The 18,875-nt window shown below is 41.7% G+C and overlaps 1 protein-coding gene across 3 annotated transcripts in view; it reads left to right on the top strand.

Moving 5' to 3' along the window:
• Positions 1 to 17,315, top strand: part of slc36a1 (solute carrier family 36 member 1) — a 74,656-nt gene extending 57,341 nt beyond the window's left edge. For all 3 annotated transcript variants that reach the window (XM_048231062.1, XM_048231060.1, XM_048231061.1), the window contains exon 12: positions 13,875 to 17,315. In XM_048231062.1, coding sequence (XP_048087019.1) covers positions 13,875 to 14,143 — 269 coding nt within the window. In that variant the 3' untranslated portion in view covers positions 14,144 to 17,315. The remainder of the gene's footprint in view (positions 1 to 13,874) is intronic.
• The last annotated feature ends 1,560 nt before the right edge of the window (positions 17,316 to 18,875 follow it).

Below are 18,875 nucleotides of genomic sequence, written 5' to 3' on the forward strand. Positions count from 1 at the left end.
TCCTGTAGGCTAGTCTACGTGCTGTTGCTGCAACCCTGTGGCTGCAACACGAAACTACATGGAACAAGAACACTGGAGATTTCAACTACCGAAGCTTAGACTAAATTAAAAATAGGTGACAAAATTAACACTACCGTCTCTTCCAGCCTTGCCCTCACCTTAGGCTCACGCGCTCTGTTCCCAATAGTGTTAATTTCGTCAGACGAGACGAGAGGAAAAATGTTCGTCAACAACCTTTTTTTCCATGACTAAGACGAGATGATGACGAGACTGCACTAATGTTCTGAAACACTGACTAAGACTATCTTAAGATGCATTATTGTTGTGAAAAAAAGCCGAGACTAAAATGTTTTGCTTGAAATAAAACTAAGATAAAATTTCTCTTCCATTTTAGTCTACAAAATGAGAAGACAGAATAGCTGTTACCTTTTCAAAGTATTCCGAATGAGTTCATGGTTCATGCGCAGCAGCTTTCCTGTAGGCTAGTCTACGTGCTGTTGCTGCAACCCTGTGGCTGCAGCAGGAAACTACATGGAACAAGAACACGGAGATTAGGTTGCTGGAGTTCACGGGGGCGGCTGGCGAGACCGCGCCCGCTCCGTCTGGCATCATGTTTTTGTTTGTTTTATGTAATGTTAAGTAATTTTATGTAATGTCATGTTTATTTTTTATATTGGTTTGTCTAGTTAAATGTTTTCCCTATTTATTTCACGCTATTTTTGATAGTTTTAAATGTTATTCTTAGTCCTTTTTACTGCTTACTTTTTTAAGTCAGCTGATGTCGTTGACATTTGTCCATTGGGAGCTTGCTATGGCTAGCTTTGCCCTAACTTGGCATCGGACATCCTTCTATCTATCCGTGGCGGTTGCAGCACTTCACTGTCTGGTCGAGTGGATCTCGGGACAGCTGAAACTAGGCTACTCTCGCGAAAGATCTGCCGTGGCGCCGAGCTGTTGCTGACCTGCGAGCTGCCATGCCAACTGCAGACTCTGACATCCTTCCTTCCATCCATCCGTGAACAGTGCACTTCACTGTCTGGTCGAGGGATCTCGGGACAGCTGGACCTAGGCTAGCTACTCGGCGAAAGATCTGCCGTGGCCGCCGAGCTGTTGCTGACCTGCGAGCTGCCTTGCCAACTGCAGACTAGCGTTAGCGGTGAAGAGCTGCAATCTCCGCGGGCAACAAGCGGTGGCTGTTAAGTCCACCCGGTGCGGATCTACCGCGATAATCGCCAGTACTTTGGACTGTGCTTCCAGTCATCTCAGACTGCGGTCTACAAGGCCTAGCTTCTAGCGTTAACGTTATCTCCAGACTGCCAGTGAATTTCACGGGTTGGTCAGTTGCTAAAGAACTTTGTTGGTATTGCATCGGTTGTGAAGACACAGCTCTGTCGCGCCAGTTTTTCACGGATAATCATTGCCCTTGGACATTTTCAGCTGGTTTGGAAATTGGACTAATTTTAACATCACTCTTCCCCTTTTTAAATATATTTTCTTTTTTTTATTTGTTTATTTGTTTTGTTGTCTGTATTGTATGTATTGGTGTCACGGGTATGCTGGCGACTCACGGCTGCTCCGTCCGGCATTTTTTTTTGTATTTGTTATTTTTTAAATGTATTTGTCATGTCTTGATGTCGTGGATGCGGCTGGCGACTCACGCTCCATCCGGCATCGTTTGTCTTGTTGTTATGTGTCTTGTTTGTGGGCGCTTTGGGTTTGCACTATGTGCATGTTAAATGCGCTTTAAAAATAAATCTGACTTGACTTGAGATTTCTGCCAGAGTTAGGCTTTATGCCACAATGCTACATACCCAGAAGTTGAAGCTTCTCTCATACATATACAAATTAACATCCCCCAGAATGTCCATACGAAAATTTTCAGCAAGTAATGTCAACTATTTAACTAGTTACACTGATGATGCAAAGTTTGCTAGGAAGTAAGCTAATATGGAAAGTTAAGCTAGCAAGTTAGCTAAGATTGAGAGTTTGTGTTGCGTTTGAAGCATATAATGCATCTAAGCGTGGCGGAGTAAAACATTCATACTTGTGTCCAAGACAGTGTTTCTCAAACTTTTTCAGATGAAGGACCACTTAACTAATCAATAAAAAAGAAACGCACTGACCACCTAGCTAAAAAAAAAAAATAGACCTAGCAGTATATTAGCCTACACAATACTCACTGAACCACCTTGCTTATTGTCTTTGCACTTAGTTTAATTGTGTCAGAGGATTCATATGATTTAAACTGGCATATCTGACATAGACAGTGTTGTAGAACAGTTTGAATTTACATACAAGTTGGTTCAATATTGCAAACAACTCATCTATATTATATTTTACCACGTCTGCTTTCGTGGACCACTTGGGATAGCTTATGGACCACCAGTGGTCCCCGGACCACACTTTGTGAACACTGGTCTATAAAGATCATGACAGTGGTCCAGTCAAATCTTTTACTGTCTATGGCCAAATCCCAGCCGAGCTATAACTGTAGCTCGACTTACCTGTGCATGTACTGACTGACAAAAAAATCAGAATGAGTAATTATAACAGTCGAGTAGCCCTGTGGACACATAATATTGTTAGAAAATTGAGATGTGTGAAACACTATTTGACTGAAATGGTAATCAGAAATAATTTGTTATAAAAAAAGACTAAAATGTTTTGACTAAAACTGATGAAGACTAAGATAGCTTTAGTTTTCTTTTGACTAAAACTAGACTAAAATGATGAGACTTTTAGTTGACTAAAACTTGACTAACAAAAATTATATTTGAATGACTAAATATGACAAAGACTAAAAAGGAAATTTCGTCACAAGACAAGACTAAGACTAAATTAAAAATAGGTGACAAAATTAACACTAGTTCCCAAAGTCATACCGCCCAGGTTCGCCATTTGATCTCGCTCTGGACACGGTTGAAATTCTGTCCGTTCGCTAGAGAATTGCCCAATCAGACTGACCTATTAGCAACACTGTGAATATGTGAAGGGTGGGGTGGGGGATGCAATCCATATTCATGTATAGAGCTGGACTCTGGGCTTAATTTCCAGCTGATTTCACAGAGATGTGTCCTTTGTCCAGGCATATGTGTCAGCTTGTACTTTTTTACCTCCCTCTTCTAAGAGGCCGTGCACACAACGCCGGTTTTTGTGACACCGGTGAGGTTTTGTTAACGGTTACGCCTTGCCTGTACACAACGCCGGCAGTTTAGGAGACTGAAACCGATAGCTTTTGAAACCGGCTTCCGAAGTGGGAACTTTTTGAAACCGCCGGCTAGACCGTGCCGTGTAGACGCCTGTAGGTGCGAAGCCGGCAACTTTATGACGACATAGCCCCACCTCTCAACTTAGCCACAGCACTCGACCTGACATGCTGCTTGTCAAAACAAACCAAACCATTTATTTATCATATTAAAATGTTTTTCTTTCCCCTGTCATGATTTATGTGCACAATGTAGCCTATCAGCCTTTAGTGGTTAATTTAGAAGCACACGTTCGCTTAACCTAGCTTACTGCATGTTAGTGTTTTCTCCAGTGGTGCTCAGACCTAATGCAATGCGTAGGCTAAGCATTTGAAATTTCACATAGCTGTCACATACCTTGAAAATGAACTTTATTAGTTTAACAGTTGAATTGAAAACCGAATTGTCTGTAGTCTCCTTATTTCATGCGACTGCTTAACCAGAGCCCTTATTAGACATTCTCTGGCTTAACAAACTGTTTCAAAAATGTTTTTTTTCTACGCGATTCATGCGAAATTATCGTGAAGCTTCAGCACAGCGGCGCCATCGACTGGTCTGGCATATGCACTACAGCACATTTAGCCGGTTACACCTCTGTGTGTGCACACGAGGTTTTTTCTTGCCGGAGACGTTAAAGCTGTGAAAGCGGTAAGAGAAAATTCACCCGGCGGTTTCGTGTAAACGGCCTCTAAATGCGCAGTCATGTCTGCCTGTGTTGAAATGCTCTTAGCCCGGCGGGTGCCGCTTAAATTAATGTGATATCTTGATGTCTAAGAGCACTTGCTGCAAGATAAATGATATTTGTTGTCTCCCTGAAAAGAGAGCTCTGATAACATATTCTTTGCCTTTTCTTTTTGCTGCCCTGCGGTTATGTATGTAGTATGTAATGCAATGTAATGTTTCTGGGGGTTTTTTGGTTGTGAGGAGGTGTCCATTTGCACTGCTCTTTACTCAGCCTTTACTGGACCATCTTTCTCTCTCTCAGCCCTTGTTACTTACTTTCACTCTCACAGACCCTCTTCTTCTCTTTCCTTCTCCTCTCATCTCATCTCATCTCTCTCTCTCTTTCCTCTCCCTATTTCCCTTCCAATCACTCTCCTGTTCTCTCACTCTCTTTCCTTCTCGCTGGAAAAAGTCTTTTGAACACTTTTGGTTCCTGATTCCCAGTTAAAAAATGTATCTTAATTTCATCACCAGATGCCTTTTTTAATTACTTTTTGGGCTATACACAAGCTTAATTAAAGCCAGGGCCAAACAGGAAAGCCCCTCATGAATCTAGCAGCGTTTGCATCTGACTCTTTCTTTAAATGATCCAGGGAAAGAGACATTGCGCATGCTTCTGTTTTTTTTTTTTTTTTTTTTTTTTTTTTTTTTACCAAGGCCAGATTCAACCAGTGCCCCCAGAGACATGTTTCAATTTCAGTAAATGAGATTTTTTTTTTTCCACTTCAATTTCGCCCTACCTTAAGGGAGCAGGACTAGGGGGAAAAAAGTATGTCTCCATTTTTAAGGGAGTCTTTAATTGAAAGAATTGGCATAAATTAGACGGTCCAACTTCCTTCATTTTAATGTGTGCTCGACAAATTACAGAAATGTACTTATCATGTAGCTTTCAGTGTAGAAGTTGTTGTTCATGTTGTTTGTGAAAGGTGTGATATTGCATTTGACCATAATACTGCTTAAGTTACACAGTTTCTGTTTCATCAGCTTTTAGACTGAACACAGTTGAATTTCTGTTTGACTGTAATGACAAGCTAATGATTATCTTGTTAAATTGGGTGCACTCTCAAGACACTCACTACCAGCATGACTGGGAAGAAATGTAGCCTAACTAAAGTTCAACTGCATAGCCTGTGTTACCTGCTCTAATTACACCATGTAGCAACATCTAGGCCAATTAACACTAACAGAGCAACTTTTCAAGGTAAGCTAGAGCCACAAAGTTTATTCACATGGTAGTCTAGATCGTTGCCAAAAAGTTACATAAACTTAAACTGTAGCATTGTTGTATGATGATAAGGGTACTGTGACACAGTTATATGGTGCAGCTTCTCATAACCTTATATATATATATATATATATATATATATATATATATATATATATAAAGCTTATCAGAGGTCAATATGCCTACCAGTAACTTTTATCAGCATGCATGCCAATGCATCATCTCTGTTCCTGTTATCAGTCACTTTTGTTTTTATTCACTGTTTCTACCCCAATCAGTGGACAGAATGTCAAATAGTGTTAGCCCTGGCCCTGATAAGATATCAAAAAAATGGTACTGAGAATAATTGACTCTGTAAACATTTTTAAGCACATCGGCCTAACCTGACTAAGCTGTTACATACATATTTACTCTTCTGTACTGATGCTATAGATGAGCTAATCCAATGGGAATGTTCTTACTATTGTAAGATTGTAATTGTAATATTTAACTGAACATACAGCTCTGTGCTGTCTTTTGTTGTATGGCTGCAGTTGACACTAAGCTGCAGTATGACATACAGTATACCTTACATGAGAGACTTCTTCAATGTAATGACATTTTAAGGCAGCATAAAACATCACATATATTTCAGCAAACCATTTCCTACCCTGCATTTGAGCAGTATAACAGTTTTCTGGACTTTCCATGATTATGACACTGAAGTTTCTATTCAGTAAATTCTGTGTGTGTGTAGTTCTTTTTTCTAAGATGTCCTTTCTATCAGGCTTTTGTCACTCTGACATTGACTTGTAAATACACTGCTCAAATAAAAATAAGGGAACACTTTGTGTAGCATCAAGTCAATCAAACTTGTGGGATATTGATCTGGCCAGTTACATAAGAGGTGGTTATCAATCAGTTTCACTTGATTTGGTGTCAACAAAATTGACAACAGTTGCACTCGAGTGGCAACAATATAACAACCCTCAAAACATAAATGGTTTTACAAGTGGTGGCAACTGATATTTTTCCATCTTTATCTGTCTTGACTGATTTTTCACTAGTTTTGCATTTGGCTAGGGTCAGTACTGGTAGCGTCACCTGGAGCTTACAAAGGTTGCACAGGTAGTCCAACTCCTCCAGAATGGCACACCAATACGTTCCTTCACCAGAAGGATTGCTGTGTCTCCCAGCGCAGTCTCAGGAGCATGGAGGAGATTCCAGGAGGCAGGCAGTTGCTCTAGGAGAGCTGGGCAGGGTGGTAGAAGGCCCTTCACCCAGCAGCAGGACCAATATCTGCTCCTTTGTGGAAGGAGGAACAGTAGCCCTACAAAAGCAGGCTTCTGGGTGAATGTCTCTGACCACACTGTCAGAAACAGACTTCATGAGGGTGGCCTGAGGGCCCGATGGCCTCTAAAGGGACCTGTGCTCACTGCCCAGCACCGTGGCGCTCAATTGGCTTTTGCCATTGAATACAAAATTGGCAGGTCCACCACTGACACCCAGTGCTTCTCACAGATGAGAGCAGGTTGACACATGTGAGCACATGTGACAGACGTGAAAGAGTCTGGAGATGTTGTTATGCTGCCTGCAACATCATTCAGCATGACCAGTTTGGTGGTAGGTCAGTGATGGTCTGGGGAGGTATATTCTTGGAGAGATGCACAGACCTCTACGGGCAAGACAACGGCACCCTCACTGCTCTCAGGTATCAGGATGAAATGTTTAGACCCATTGTCTGACCCTGTGCTGATGCAGTGGGCCCTGGGTTCCTCCTGGTGCACAACAATGGCCCGCCACCTGTGGCGAGAGTGTGCAGGCAGTTCCTGGAGGATGAAGAAATTGATACCATTAACTGTTCCCCTTACTCCCCTTACTGGGACGTTATGTTTTGGTCCATTCAACACCGTCAGGTTGCACCACAGACTGTCAAGGAGCTCAGTGATGGCCGTATCCACATCTGGGAGCAGATCCCCCAGGGCACCATCCGCCATCTCAATAGGATCATGCCCCAACGTTGTCAAGCATGTGGGGGCCATACAAACTACTAAGTACCATTTTGAGTTGCTGTGATGAAGTTTAGACAAAATGGATTTTAAAGGGGTCTTTGAATTCAGCCCTCTGTGAATTTCCGGAAAACTATGTGGCATCCATTCGTTCCTAACACATTACCCATTCCATATTAGTATAGATATCCAGCATGATGTTTTTTTCCCATTGAGATCCGATGTGTTCCTTTAATTTTTTTGAGCAGTGTAGATGTCAGAAATCAGCCATGTGAGGTGCTTTATCCTAGTTTCTTAATAGTGACTCCAGGACAATAATCAAGACCATTTTATGCGTAGCGCTATTCGTTTATTGTGTACTAAGCCTGATTACTGATTCAGACTGCATCAGTCTTGACTATGGCTGAGATTACCAACATCGTACTTTGGATTTCTTGCCAGTATTCACACGCAAACACACACACACACACACACACACACACACATTTGAGGTTTTTGTTTTTTGTCTAGAGACCTCTACATGGCTGGGTTGCACAAAGGCAGAAGTCAGATCTGAAATCTAAACTAATGTGATTTATATGGATGTTTGCTCACTGGCCCAACATGTCCGAAGTGCTAGCTCATCTATTGGAGCATTAAGGGGTGCAGGCCGGATGTGGAGTCAGACGAATGACTCAGACTCCGGTATCGACCTCCAGGCCAGCCACGTCAGACTCCGCATTAGGGTAGTGGGTCCAACCCAGAATCCCAGATGAGACGCGCACAGGCCTGTCGGTTGATCTGCCCAGAGCCACAGGGAGTGCGTTGCAAGGATCAAGCGTCTTGTCTTGTGGTGATGTTTTAAACATATTAAAAATTCCCAAAGTGTGGAAGATTGATTGATAGGCTGTATTAGAGGTGATGGCAGAATTTGAGATGAGATAGAAAGAGCTATTGCTTGATCTACTTGGTGCCGCAGGCAGTGTAATATTCTATGAGTCAAAATCTTGTGTTAATGTTTTAAATGCATTAACAGTGTTTCTTAACTAGTGGGTCGGGAACCAAAAGTTACCGTATCAAATCTAATATTGGACCTTTATTTTGATATTCTTTATTCATCAGTCATTGCTATGGACATTGACAATGTTTATGTGATTGGTCATGTTAGACATCATGATGGATTCACTTAAATTGAGAACAAAATGGGACAGAAATCCCAGTGTGTGGTGCAGTGAATGGCTGGCACATGAGGGCATGAAACCATCAAAACCTAAAATGCTACATGGAAACAAAGCACCCCTGTCAAGGAGTTGAAGACGTCGCAAATGCAATGCCAAACATCAGCATGTTCCAAACAAATAGGCCTATAGGCATTTTGCAAGTCTTATCATGTAGCTCACCATGTCCATGTCCATTGGCCATTGGCTACCCGGTGACCTTGAGAAACAGAAATATGTGAAAAATGGCCACCATTCTCCTTTAACCATTTTGGGTGCTTTTAGCTGTGTGTTTTGGGTCATTTTCCTGTTGGATGGCCCATGACCTGAGATTGAGACTGGGCATTACGTTTTGCTAAATTATTTCTATTCAAAGAGGGTTTAATGTCTCGGTACACTCTATTACATATCAAAGGCATGCAACTAGCTATACATGACGTGAAAATTGCTTTGAATTTCATCATTTTTATTGAAGAAATGAAACTTTCTTCCAATGATCTGCCAGGATACCAACAAATTCAGCCTGCACCTATTACCATTTATTTTGTGTATGTAGATCTAGCATGTATTCCAAAGTGAGTTGTAGTGTTCAAAGCAGACGTTAGAAGAACCTCCAGAGAATCCTCATCAGATTCTGATGAGGTAGTTCACACCTGGTAGTTTCTTTGTGCCATTTGTTTGTGCCCACCGACTGTGCAGCTCAAAGTGAGTGTGTGTGTGTGTGTGTGTGTGTGTGTGTGTGTGTCAAAAGTTCCATCTAGCCCCTCCGTCTGATAACAGGATCTAAGTCTTGCATCCCTGTCACACAAGTCCTTTCATGGGAGTGACTGGGTCTGGCAAGCTGCCACCCAGGTCCAATTAAGTGCATGTCAGGTCTGCCCCAAATGAGACAACATGGCTTTGTCTGGACACACCACACAAGCACAATGTAATTGTGACACACAAATCTCTCTCTTTCGCTCACTTTCGCGCTCTCTCTCTCTCTCTCGCTCTCTCACTCTCTCTCTCCCTCCCTCCTTCCTTTTCTCTCTGTGATTTAATCAGACCAATGAAGTTTGAAATGCTTGAAAGTTACTCTATCCTGTTGCTGTTCCTTCCTAAATTGTTACCCAATTTGCAGAGGATGATCATAAAATTATCTTTCACTGAATGGAACAATAGCACACTCACACACCAGAAAAAGTAGTCAGCATATTTCTGCCCAGCAGTTATGAGGAAGCTGGCGAACTGGTAATTAGTTTTTATTGCAGCCTCTGAGTGAGAATGGGCATCGATGCTTATCTAATGGCTTGTTGTGCTTATTTTGACAATGACTGAAATGCTTTCTCTCCATCACAACAGCACTCTCAATCTGAATGATGACACTCTCGGGTGGCTTGGGGGGTGTGGGGTCCCCATGCCTACAGGAAATCACTGCTCAAAAAGCTTGTTTAAATACTTAGACTTGTCTGTATGGTTTCTATGTGCAACAATTCCAAAGAAATGTAAAGTAAGTGAATGATATAAGCTTAGATTACATTATTTAAGCAAATATGCTGCACCCAGAGCTCAACATTAAATTACATGCAACATTGAGCTAGCTTCTGGTGAGATTTATGGATTTGATTTTGTTCTGTTGCCCTCCTTATTTCATACACAGAAACAGATGTACCATGCTGGCATCTATTTATCCCAAAAACAAACAAATATATCTGAGTCCCTAAGAAGGATTTTCCTGACATCTCCCATTTATTTATCAAAGCATTATACAAGTAATTTGCATTCACATACCCACTTTAACTGAATATATAGAATCAGAAAATACACAAATATCTGGAGAATGTTTTAAGTTCTCCGATAAGATCTCCGATGTGACCCGTATATGGGTCAAGGAACCAGGATTGCTTCTTGGTTGATCAGGATGGCGTCATGAACATAATGAATGCTAATTCATTGTCTGCACAATCTGTTTGGCCCTCTTAGAAACCCACATCCATTACATTGCATTAGATTGCAGCCACACGATCTACCTTCTCCCCTCGTCTTTTCAGCACTCGTGATTGACCTATTTCTTATCTTCTCATCTATCAGGGGCTTTAAGTGAACCTGAAGCTTATGAGCAGTGTAACGGCAGCCCTTTCATAACCATCTGGTAAAATGCAAGAGCACTTGTGCTAATTTATTGACACCTCGTGCTCTCTGACCAGAGATTAATATGGAGGACTCTGACTCAAGCCTCCCTTGGGCCCAATTTTTGCATTCAAGTGGAAGTTGTCCAACTTGGCTTGTGTGCAAATCAAGGAGCCGCTCTGAAGGAGCAGTGCCTTGTAAAAATAGCTAAGACAGAGGCTCAAGCTCATTTCTCATGAATCTAGAAGTGCAACATTTTGTCTTTATTTATTATTATTTTTTAGACTTAGTCTTTGTCCTCTGTCAAATGTCCTTGTTAGTTTGTATCATGTTTTAAGTCAAGTTTTTGCCAATGAAATCTAGAAGCTTACAGCTGACACTATGTTGGTCTTTATTCTTTAACCCCCCAGCTCTCTCTTGTTATCTTCATCTGTCTGTTTTTGTCACTGTATGTCCTGTTTCCCAACCTCTTCCTCCCCCTCCTCCTCTCTTACCTTCTTGTCGTTCCCCATCTCTATCTCTTTAGCTGCTTTCAGACCTAGGTGTAAGTCCGCATGTTCTGCGGATGTCAAGCCTTTGGACTGTATATATCTGAACAACATAACCGGCCATTTGGAATTCCGAACTTAGCCAGCTGTTACACTACTCCTAGTATTTCCAACGGACATTATGTAAATGAGCTCGTGTCTGAACAAAGCGAAGAACATGCAGAGATTCTGTTCATGGTCGTGTTCAACCAGGTTCGACCTGTTCAACCACACAGAGATTCTGTTCATGGTCGTGTTCAACCAGGTTCGACCTGTTCAACCACACAGAGATTCTGTTCATGGTCGTGTTCAACCAGGTTCGACCTGTTCAACCACACAGAGATTCTGTTCATGGTCGTGTTCAACCAGGTTCGACCTGTTCAACCACACAGAGATTCTGTTCATGGTCGTGTTCAACCAGGTTCCACCTGTTCAACCATGTGGAGATTCTGTTCATGGTCGTGTTCAACCAGGTTCCACCTGTTCAACCACACAGAGATTCTGTTCATGGTCGTGTTCAACCAGGTTCGACCTGTTCAACCACACAGAGATTCTGTTCAGAGGTACTCACTCACAGGCTTTGCTTGAATGGAAACTTTTGTCTATGTGTCTTAAAGAGACATTATGATGTTTTTGTTTGTTTAACATTAGTGAGCTCATTTGCCTTGCAGACAGTAGCACTGCAGTTGGCTCTTATACAAATCTGTTAAGCTTGTCAGCTGACTTTGATGTATTTTGCTGATATATCTGGTGATGGTCCACTGTAGAAGGCGTTCTTACATTTTCACTGAGTTTCTGACCAAAAGACCAATAGCCTCAGCAGCTAATCGGAACAACTGCCATGTTGTGACGATCTTACAGACGTTAGTTACTTGCACTTGCCTTAAAAAGTGTGAAAACGTCCATAATGTCATAACTATACTACTACAACATTGGGGAAAGGTCTCAGTCTTTGTGGTTCACAGTCAAATCTTGATTCCCCCTACCCTTCACACAATGTTTTCTGTTCATCTCTTTCCAGACCAACTATATCTAGCCACCCCCCTGTATAGTTTGCTCCAGATCACTTGAGAAACTTTGGGATGAAAATGTTCTTCTCCCACGTTCATTGTTTCTGTCTAATGAAAACAGAGGGAACTGTCAGGTAGGTCAAGAGGGCGTTGTTGTCTAATCGCCATCCCTGGGTGACTAATTAGCAATCAGACTCAGGGAAGGGGGAAAGAGACCTACAGGAGTGTAAGTGAGCGATCCTTGTGTTGCCAGCGCTTCCAACACCACGGAGATCGCTCGTCCCTCCCCACACCTACACCGAAGAAGTGTCGGATTACAGAGTTACGGTGATTGACAACTTCTCACCCCAAGCGAGACAAGGCCACATGGCTGCAAGAGAGGCAAGGGGAGCTTATGCCTGTGCAACAAATGAAATGGGGGGTGTAGAGGGAGATCTGAAGGTCTTTTGAATGTTAAATGAGCTCTGTTCTCCAGGCAGGGCTGATGAATTCAGATAGACAGGCGCAGATAAAAGGAAGGCTCACGCCAGTGGAACCGTTAAATGTGCCGTACTGGGCCACGGGAGGAGTTGATGAAGGGGGCAGGGAGAAAAAGAGAAGGAGAGAAGAACTCAGAGAGAGAGAGAGAGAAAGCTCCCTCTGCTTGGCCTGGATGGGATCCAAGACAGAGAGATGTTTGAGCAGTTATAATGAGATCTGCCCAGCTGGAGATGTTGGTGTTTGGCGATGGCCCCCTGAACCTGCATGGTCATAAAGGGAGACCATGCTGAGGGATGTTTACAGATGCCACTCGAGGAATGGCACCCTGCTACTACAGTTGGAGAGTTGCTTTTTGTGCCCTGTTACACTTGATGCATTTTACCACTGGCAACCCATAATGTCTTATCTGTCAAGGGACTGGAGTGTTGTGCGACATAATACATTTGTGTTGATGGGGATTGGGGAGGGATTTTGGCTCTAAAACTCGCCGAGTTTATTTGACTCCTGGGGTGACAAGGGCCCTCTCTGCTGGGTTTTTTTAGGAGTGTCCCAGTCGCACTGCCGAATTTCTCACTCCAGCTGGGAAGCTTTAAGTTAGGCCTCTGCTCCCGTCGTCCGTGGCACGACAAGGCGATCCTTGAAGAGGCCGGCGATGTATTAGCTGCTGACCTCTCCCAGGGAGCGTTCTGCAACATGCGACCCAAAAGATCGACCTTCGCTCTGCTCCTCGAAGTTTGACAGATTTCTGTAAAATCGAGCAAAGGGCAAATGAATGGGCTTCAAAGAGCCCTTTATCCACCTCCCTTAATGCGTGTCAAATTCACAATGTGTGTGTGTGTGTGTGTGTGTGTGCGCGTGCACACACACACACATTCGTACATACTCACTCACTCACTCACTCACACTACTCCCTCAACTCACTGTCAGGAGTGTCTTTCAGCCCAGTAGCAGACGAGTCTAAGCCTCTCCTGGCTGAAACAGTAAATCATCTAGAGTATACCTACCCAATTTCAGAAGTGGCCCTAAGCAAGAAGAACATTATGAGGTGCAAGCTAACTTTTCTCTTTTTTTTCAGTGTTCATAGAGACTTAATACTTGTAGATCACCTCACAGGGGGACTAAGTTTTCAGAGAAATCCTTTCTCTCTCTCTCTCTCTCTCTCTTTCTCTCTCTCTCTCTCTTTCTCTCTCTTTCTCTTTCTTATCTCCCTCCACTCATTTTGTATCTTTACTGTCCTACGTATCCGTGTATTTTGTGTTGTATGTATGAGGATTAGGTACCGGTACTTTTGCTTTTCCCATCTTTTAATTTCCCTTTGAAGCACTTTGCCAGCACTCTATATCATCATATGTCATTTCTGACCCCTGGCAGGTGCTCTGGCAGTCCTGATCCCGGAGCTGGACCTGGTGATCTCCCTGGTGGGCTCCATCAGCAGCAGTGCCTTGGCCCTTATCATCCCTCCCCTGCTGCAGCTGCTCACCTTCCACAACGAGGGCATCTCCTGCTGGGTGGTGCTGAAGAACGCCCTCATCAGCCTGGTGGGGCTGGTGGGCTTCGTCGCCGGCACCTACATCTCCATCGAGCAGATCATCAAACGCAACCATCAGCGGCACAACGACATCTCCTTCCAGGTCATGTGATGGGTGCACGGAGAGGAGGTAGAGGACATGGAGGAGGACGACACAAAGGTTTCTGACGTGACCTCTTTTATTTTCAAATGCTGTACCACCATTGATTTTGATTTTAATTCCACTCACAGATCTGCTGTTGTTATATTATTTCTTTTTTTTATGGATTGCTACTGGTGTCTTGTTTTTATAGCGGTTAACGTGTTGGTACTGTTTTATTGTGTTTTATTCTGAATGGGGCTCTGTGCTCACAATCCCACAGCTCTTTATTTTGAAGGCCTTGATCCACCCCTCCCCCCACCTCTGCTTCAGCACATTTTAACGTTTGTAATATTAAAAGATATTTCAAGCTTTTGACACTTCATTAGCTTTATCTTATTATTAGTATTATTAGTATTATTATTGTTATTGTGTTATTACACATTGTAAATTCCCACATTGTAAATTATGTCACATATTTGACATTATTGTAAAAAAATGTGGAAAATATTATGGCTGTTGTATGGGCAGCTGAGAAGGGTTTAAATGAACTCCTAATGTTAAGTTAATTGGTCCTTGACCTTTTGGTGTACCTCATGCTGAAGTTGATATACACATTTTGCACATATTCGCAGAAGACAGTCATTGCTTCATTTCAATGCTTTTTTTGTTGTGTTTTGGGTATGTGTTTTGGGTACTAACCACAACAGAATGTGTATAGTTCACTGATCACATTCTTGATTTGCAAGAGGGATAGGAACACCAGCAGCTGTTCCTGCAGTTGAACAGGAGTTAAAGTTTCGTAAGTTACTGACTGACTGAAGTCCCTGGGCACTGAACAAACTCCCCAAGGCCCTATTTTAAAGTTCATTCCCCTTGAAATAAGAAGCTGATAATTGGGAGCAGTACTATTTTAATGGACCACCCTCCTTAGCTGTGGGGCTTAGGTTGTCTGAGACCGACCAGAGCTTCCCTCTCAAACGGTGTGCTCAGAAAAGATTTGGAAGTATTTGTCTCCTCAATGTGGTTTTCAAAGATACGGAAAGATCAAAGGGGCGAGGAAACGGAGTGGGCTTGTGTGACAGAAAAACATTAAACAAAACCGAAGCGTGTAGAATTCAACAAGATGAGCGCATTTTCAGGTCTCCGACTAAAGTGAAAATTAAATTCTTCTTGAAGTGCACCATTAAAGCCAGTGTCTGCCCCTGCACTGGCTTGTTTGAGCTGATCTTTTGGTAGAACTTGCAAATCAAGGTGTGTAGGTAGGACTGAAACTTCTATGTGTTGTTTGTTTTTTAACTCTTTTTTTTTTTTTTTTTTTACTAGTACCAAAGTGCATTTTAATTATTCATCAATGGTCTTTTGAGTTCTTTTTTTATTCATATTTGTGATGAAATGCATTGAAATGTTGTGATTTTTAGTGTTATAACCTCAAAGGGGTAGGCTCAGGACCGATGTCTTCCAGATGAGAAAATTAGTTTAATCAGAAAAATTTGCTACATTACACTTCGGCCATTTAAAAAAAAAAGTGCAAATAAGACCCTTTTGGTGAACCTTGTCACAGGGAGTCTGTATATTAAAATACAATAGTTGTCAGTGCCGTTACTGACAATAGGATTGTATGATAATGTATGGTCCCATATAATGGTAAAGACATAACATAAGCTGGCAGCCATTGTTATCTCTATGAGGTTATCTTAAAATTGAAATAAAACGTATAAAACATAACTTTGGATGTCTTGAAAGTGCCCCCAAATTCTAGGCTACAAGTTATTATCTAGAACAATGCCTAGACAATAATGGAAATAACAGCCTTTGATATTTATATTCACATTTGCATTTATTAATTTAGCTTTTATCTTTTATCCAAAACGACTTACAGAACTTAAAATGGTACAGACAAAAAAGGAATATTTTAGCCATTGCCTAGGCCTACCCTTGATTTGCAGTCCATTTGAACGCATTCATTTCTTAGCTTTTTAGGTCAACTTGTTTTTTTTTTTTGTGCTTTCACATTCATTGGCATGTCTTTACCATTATTTGCAACTTTATTCCATTTTTCTTTTAAAGTTCAAAAAACATAATTTGGTCAGTAAAATCCAGTACTGCTGTAATAAAATCATTTTTGTATTTGTTGAATTTCTAAATGTTCTTTGGAATTATATTTAAGTTTTTTTTTTTTCTCCATTTTTCCTCACCAGATTCCACATAATAGTATATACATACATAAACATCAATGAAGCTTTTACCTGAATTAAATGTTTAGAGCTTTGAGAGCACTTTGGAGACCATCAGACTTCCTTATTCACCAAGTACTGATTCCATGTTAGCAGCAGCCACCACTCTTGTGTACCATAGCAACTCTGGATGGCACACTAATGATCAAATGCCAAGTTCTGCTTTTTATTTGGAAGAGGGAAAAGATTACCTCCTTCTTTGCACTTTAGGAGTGATCTTTTTTAATTGACTGTAATAGTTTTTTTTTAAAATGTTTTAAAGGTTTTTTTTTTTTTTTTAAGTTTGTAAAGCCTTAATGAGACTGTATATAATGCTTGCCAAAATAACATGACAGATTGACACAGTAGCCACATTTGCAGTCCAACACGACACCATGCATCACAAGGGAATTCCAAACATAGCTGGTTATGACCCACACACAGTCCGGAGGAATCTCTCACAAGCAGACTTTCTTCATCTGTGCAGCCCCCTAGTTCCTCAAGCCTGTTCTTTCCCCCTCTGGCCATTCATTGGTTTAACTCAAGTGATCTTTTATTAGATCATCCTAACGAGCCTTACGAAGATTGTGTCAGATGGGAGAATAAACAGGATTGGAATATATTGGTCCTGGGGCGCGTTTCCCAAAACCATAGTTGGTAACTAAGTTAACAACTTTGTTGGTTGCAATGCAATTTCCCATTGCCAACCAACTAAGTTGCTAACAGTTTAGCAACTATGCTTTTGGGAAACGCATCCCTGAACGGGACAATCTGCAGAAGTAGCATTGATGACCTGTGCTCAGTTATTAGTTCACATGTTTGTTCTTGCCCATGTGATGTACACTTTTTCTTTTTCAGTGAAGCTTTGTTAAAGTGTGCTAATAAGGTGCTATGATACAGTGCAAATATGAAATGTTTTTTGTTGACTACATTTTGGCTGATGTGTTTATTTGTTGATGCTGTCAAATAAAGAAATACTGAGCAGATAATGACGAGGTTTATCATTTCCTCTTAGAAATCAATTTCAAGCACAATTTTACGACCGGCTCAGAACCGCAACACACAGAGGGAGGTGGACAACAGTGGTGTGGTTAACCAAAATATATTTATTTAAAAGTAATCAGGAATAATGAACTGTAGTCAAAAAAGGAGTGTGCAGGCATCAGTATAATGTTGAGAAAGATGAGTACGAGATCATGGAAGAGAGAATGTGCCTGTGGGAGAGATATTGACCACAGTGCCCACAACAGAGTAAATGTGACTGACCGGAAAAGTGACCCACAGAGAGAGAAACAACCCCTTGTTTAGCCCAAACCTTTCACCCCGGTGGGTGCCATTGTTGGGCCAGGCCAGCCTTGTGATAACACTTGCCATGCCAGGCCTAAAGAGAACACTGGGAGTCATGACGACAACACTCAGTGCTCATTTTTCCTCATAGAATTAAAAACATAGTATATAGTAATCATACAGACATAGTAGTCACATAAAAATATTTATAAACATGGTTCCAATCCTTTGCCAATTTTGAAGAAACTTTCCAACCTTGGCTCAGTAGCAGTAGAAAGTTTGGTATGTTCAAGTAAGATCAATCTATTATAGCTACTGTAACTCTCTGTCATGACAGATTGCAAAAGGGGATTGAGAATACATTCATGAATTAATTTATACATTAGCCTACTTCATTCCTTAACCAGTTTGTGCGCGAAGCATGTTTCAATATTACACAAGCTATTTTTATTGTTGTAATATTGAATGATTTCACAAATAAAACGGTGAAAAAATGTACGCAGAGTGCGTAGAGGATTACGGCTGGCGGAGCCAATGTACAGTCCATTCACATGACTTTACATGTTGAACTGAGACACGCTGTGTTTGGTTTGATGTGAAACAGCTATGTTAATGTAATCTGCATCAGTGATAATGACTGATCATTTCCAACTGTATTCTCTGATGAACCATAAGCATTAACTCTAACAGGATTACATGCTTAAATGGCTGTCGGGAGTTACAGGAGATTTCTACTGAAATGTGTGCAAGCACGACTTTCCATTAAAAGTTTCCATGTGATCTCACAGCACTGGAAAGGTCAATTGCAGGACTTTCCCTGTGTCTGCTGGTTGCAAGTTGCAAGAGTCAGCTAAAGTTTTATGCTGAGCCTATGAAAGTATACATACAGAGCATCTACTACCAGACCTTAGTGTATCACATTTATCTACCATCTCTCTTTAGCATACAGTATCTCCTGACAGAGAGGAGTTTACCGTAGCAACACAAATGTTTAAACTTCAGATTTCATTTTAATGTGCCAACATAAGAGACAACATTTCGACGTTAGTACCTCCTGACTGTTTGTGTACAGAGAGACTATGGCTTTGCCTGATCTGTCTGTCTGAAGCTGCTGTAATTGAGCAGTGGGGAGCTCACAGGCACATGATGGAGGAGATGCTGAGAGCGATGCATGGGGCACCTGAATCTCGCGTGGCACATCTCATGTGGCCCTGGTGGATTGATCACATTTCCTCCTCGTCCTCCTCTTCCACCCCAGCCAC

This window comes from Alosa alosa, chromosome 21 (assembly GCF_017589495.1).
Source record: "Alosa alosa isolate M-15738 ecotype Scorff River chromosome 21, AALO_Geno_1.1, whole genome shotgun sequence".
Classification (NCBI taxonomy): domain Eukaryota; kingdom Metazoa; phylum Chordata; class Actinopteri; order Clupeiformes; family Clupeidae; genus Alosa; species Alosa alosa.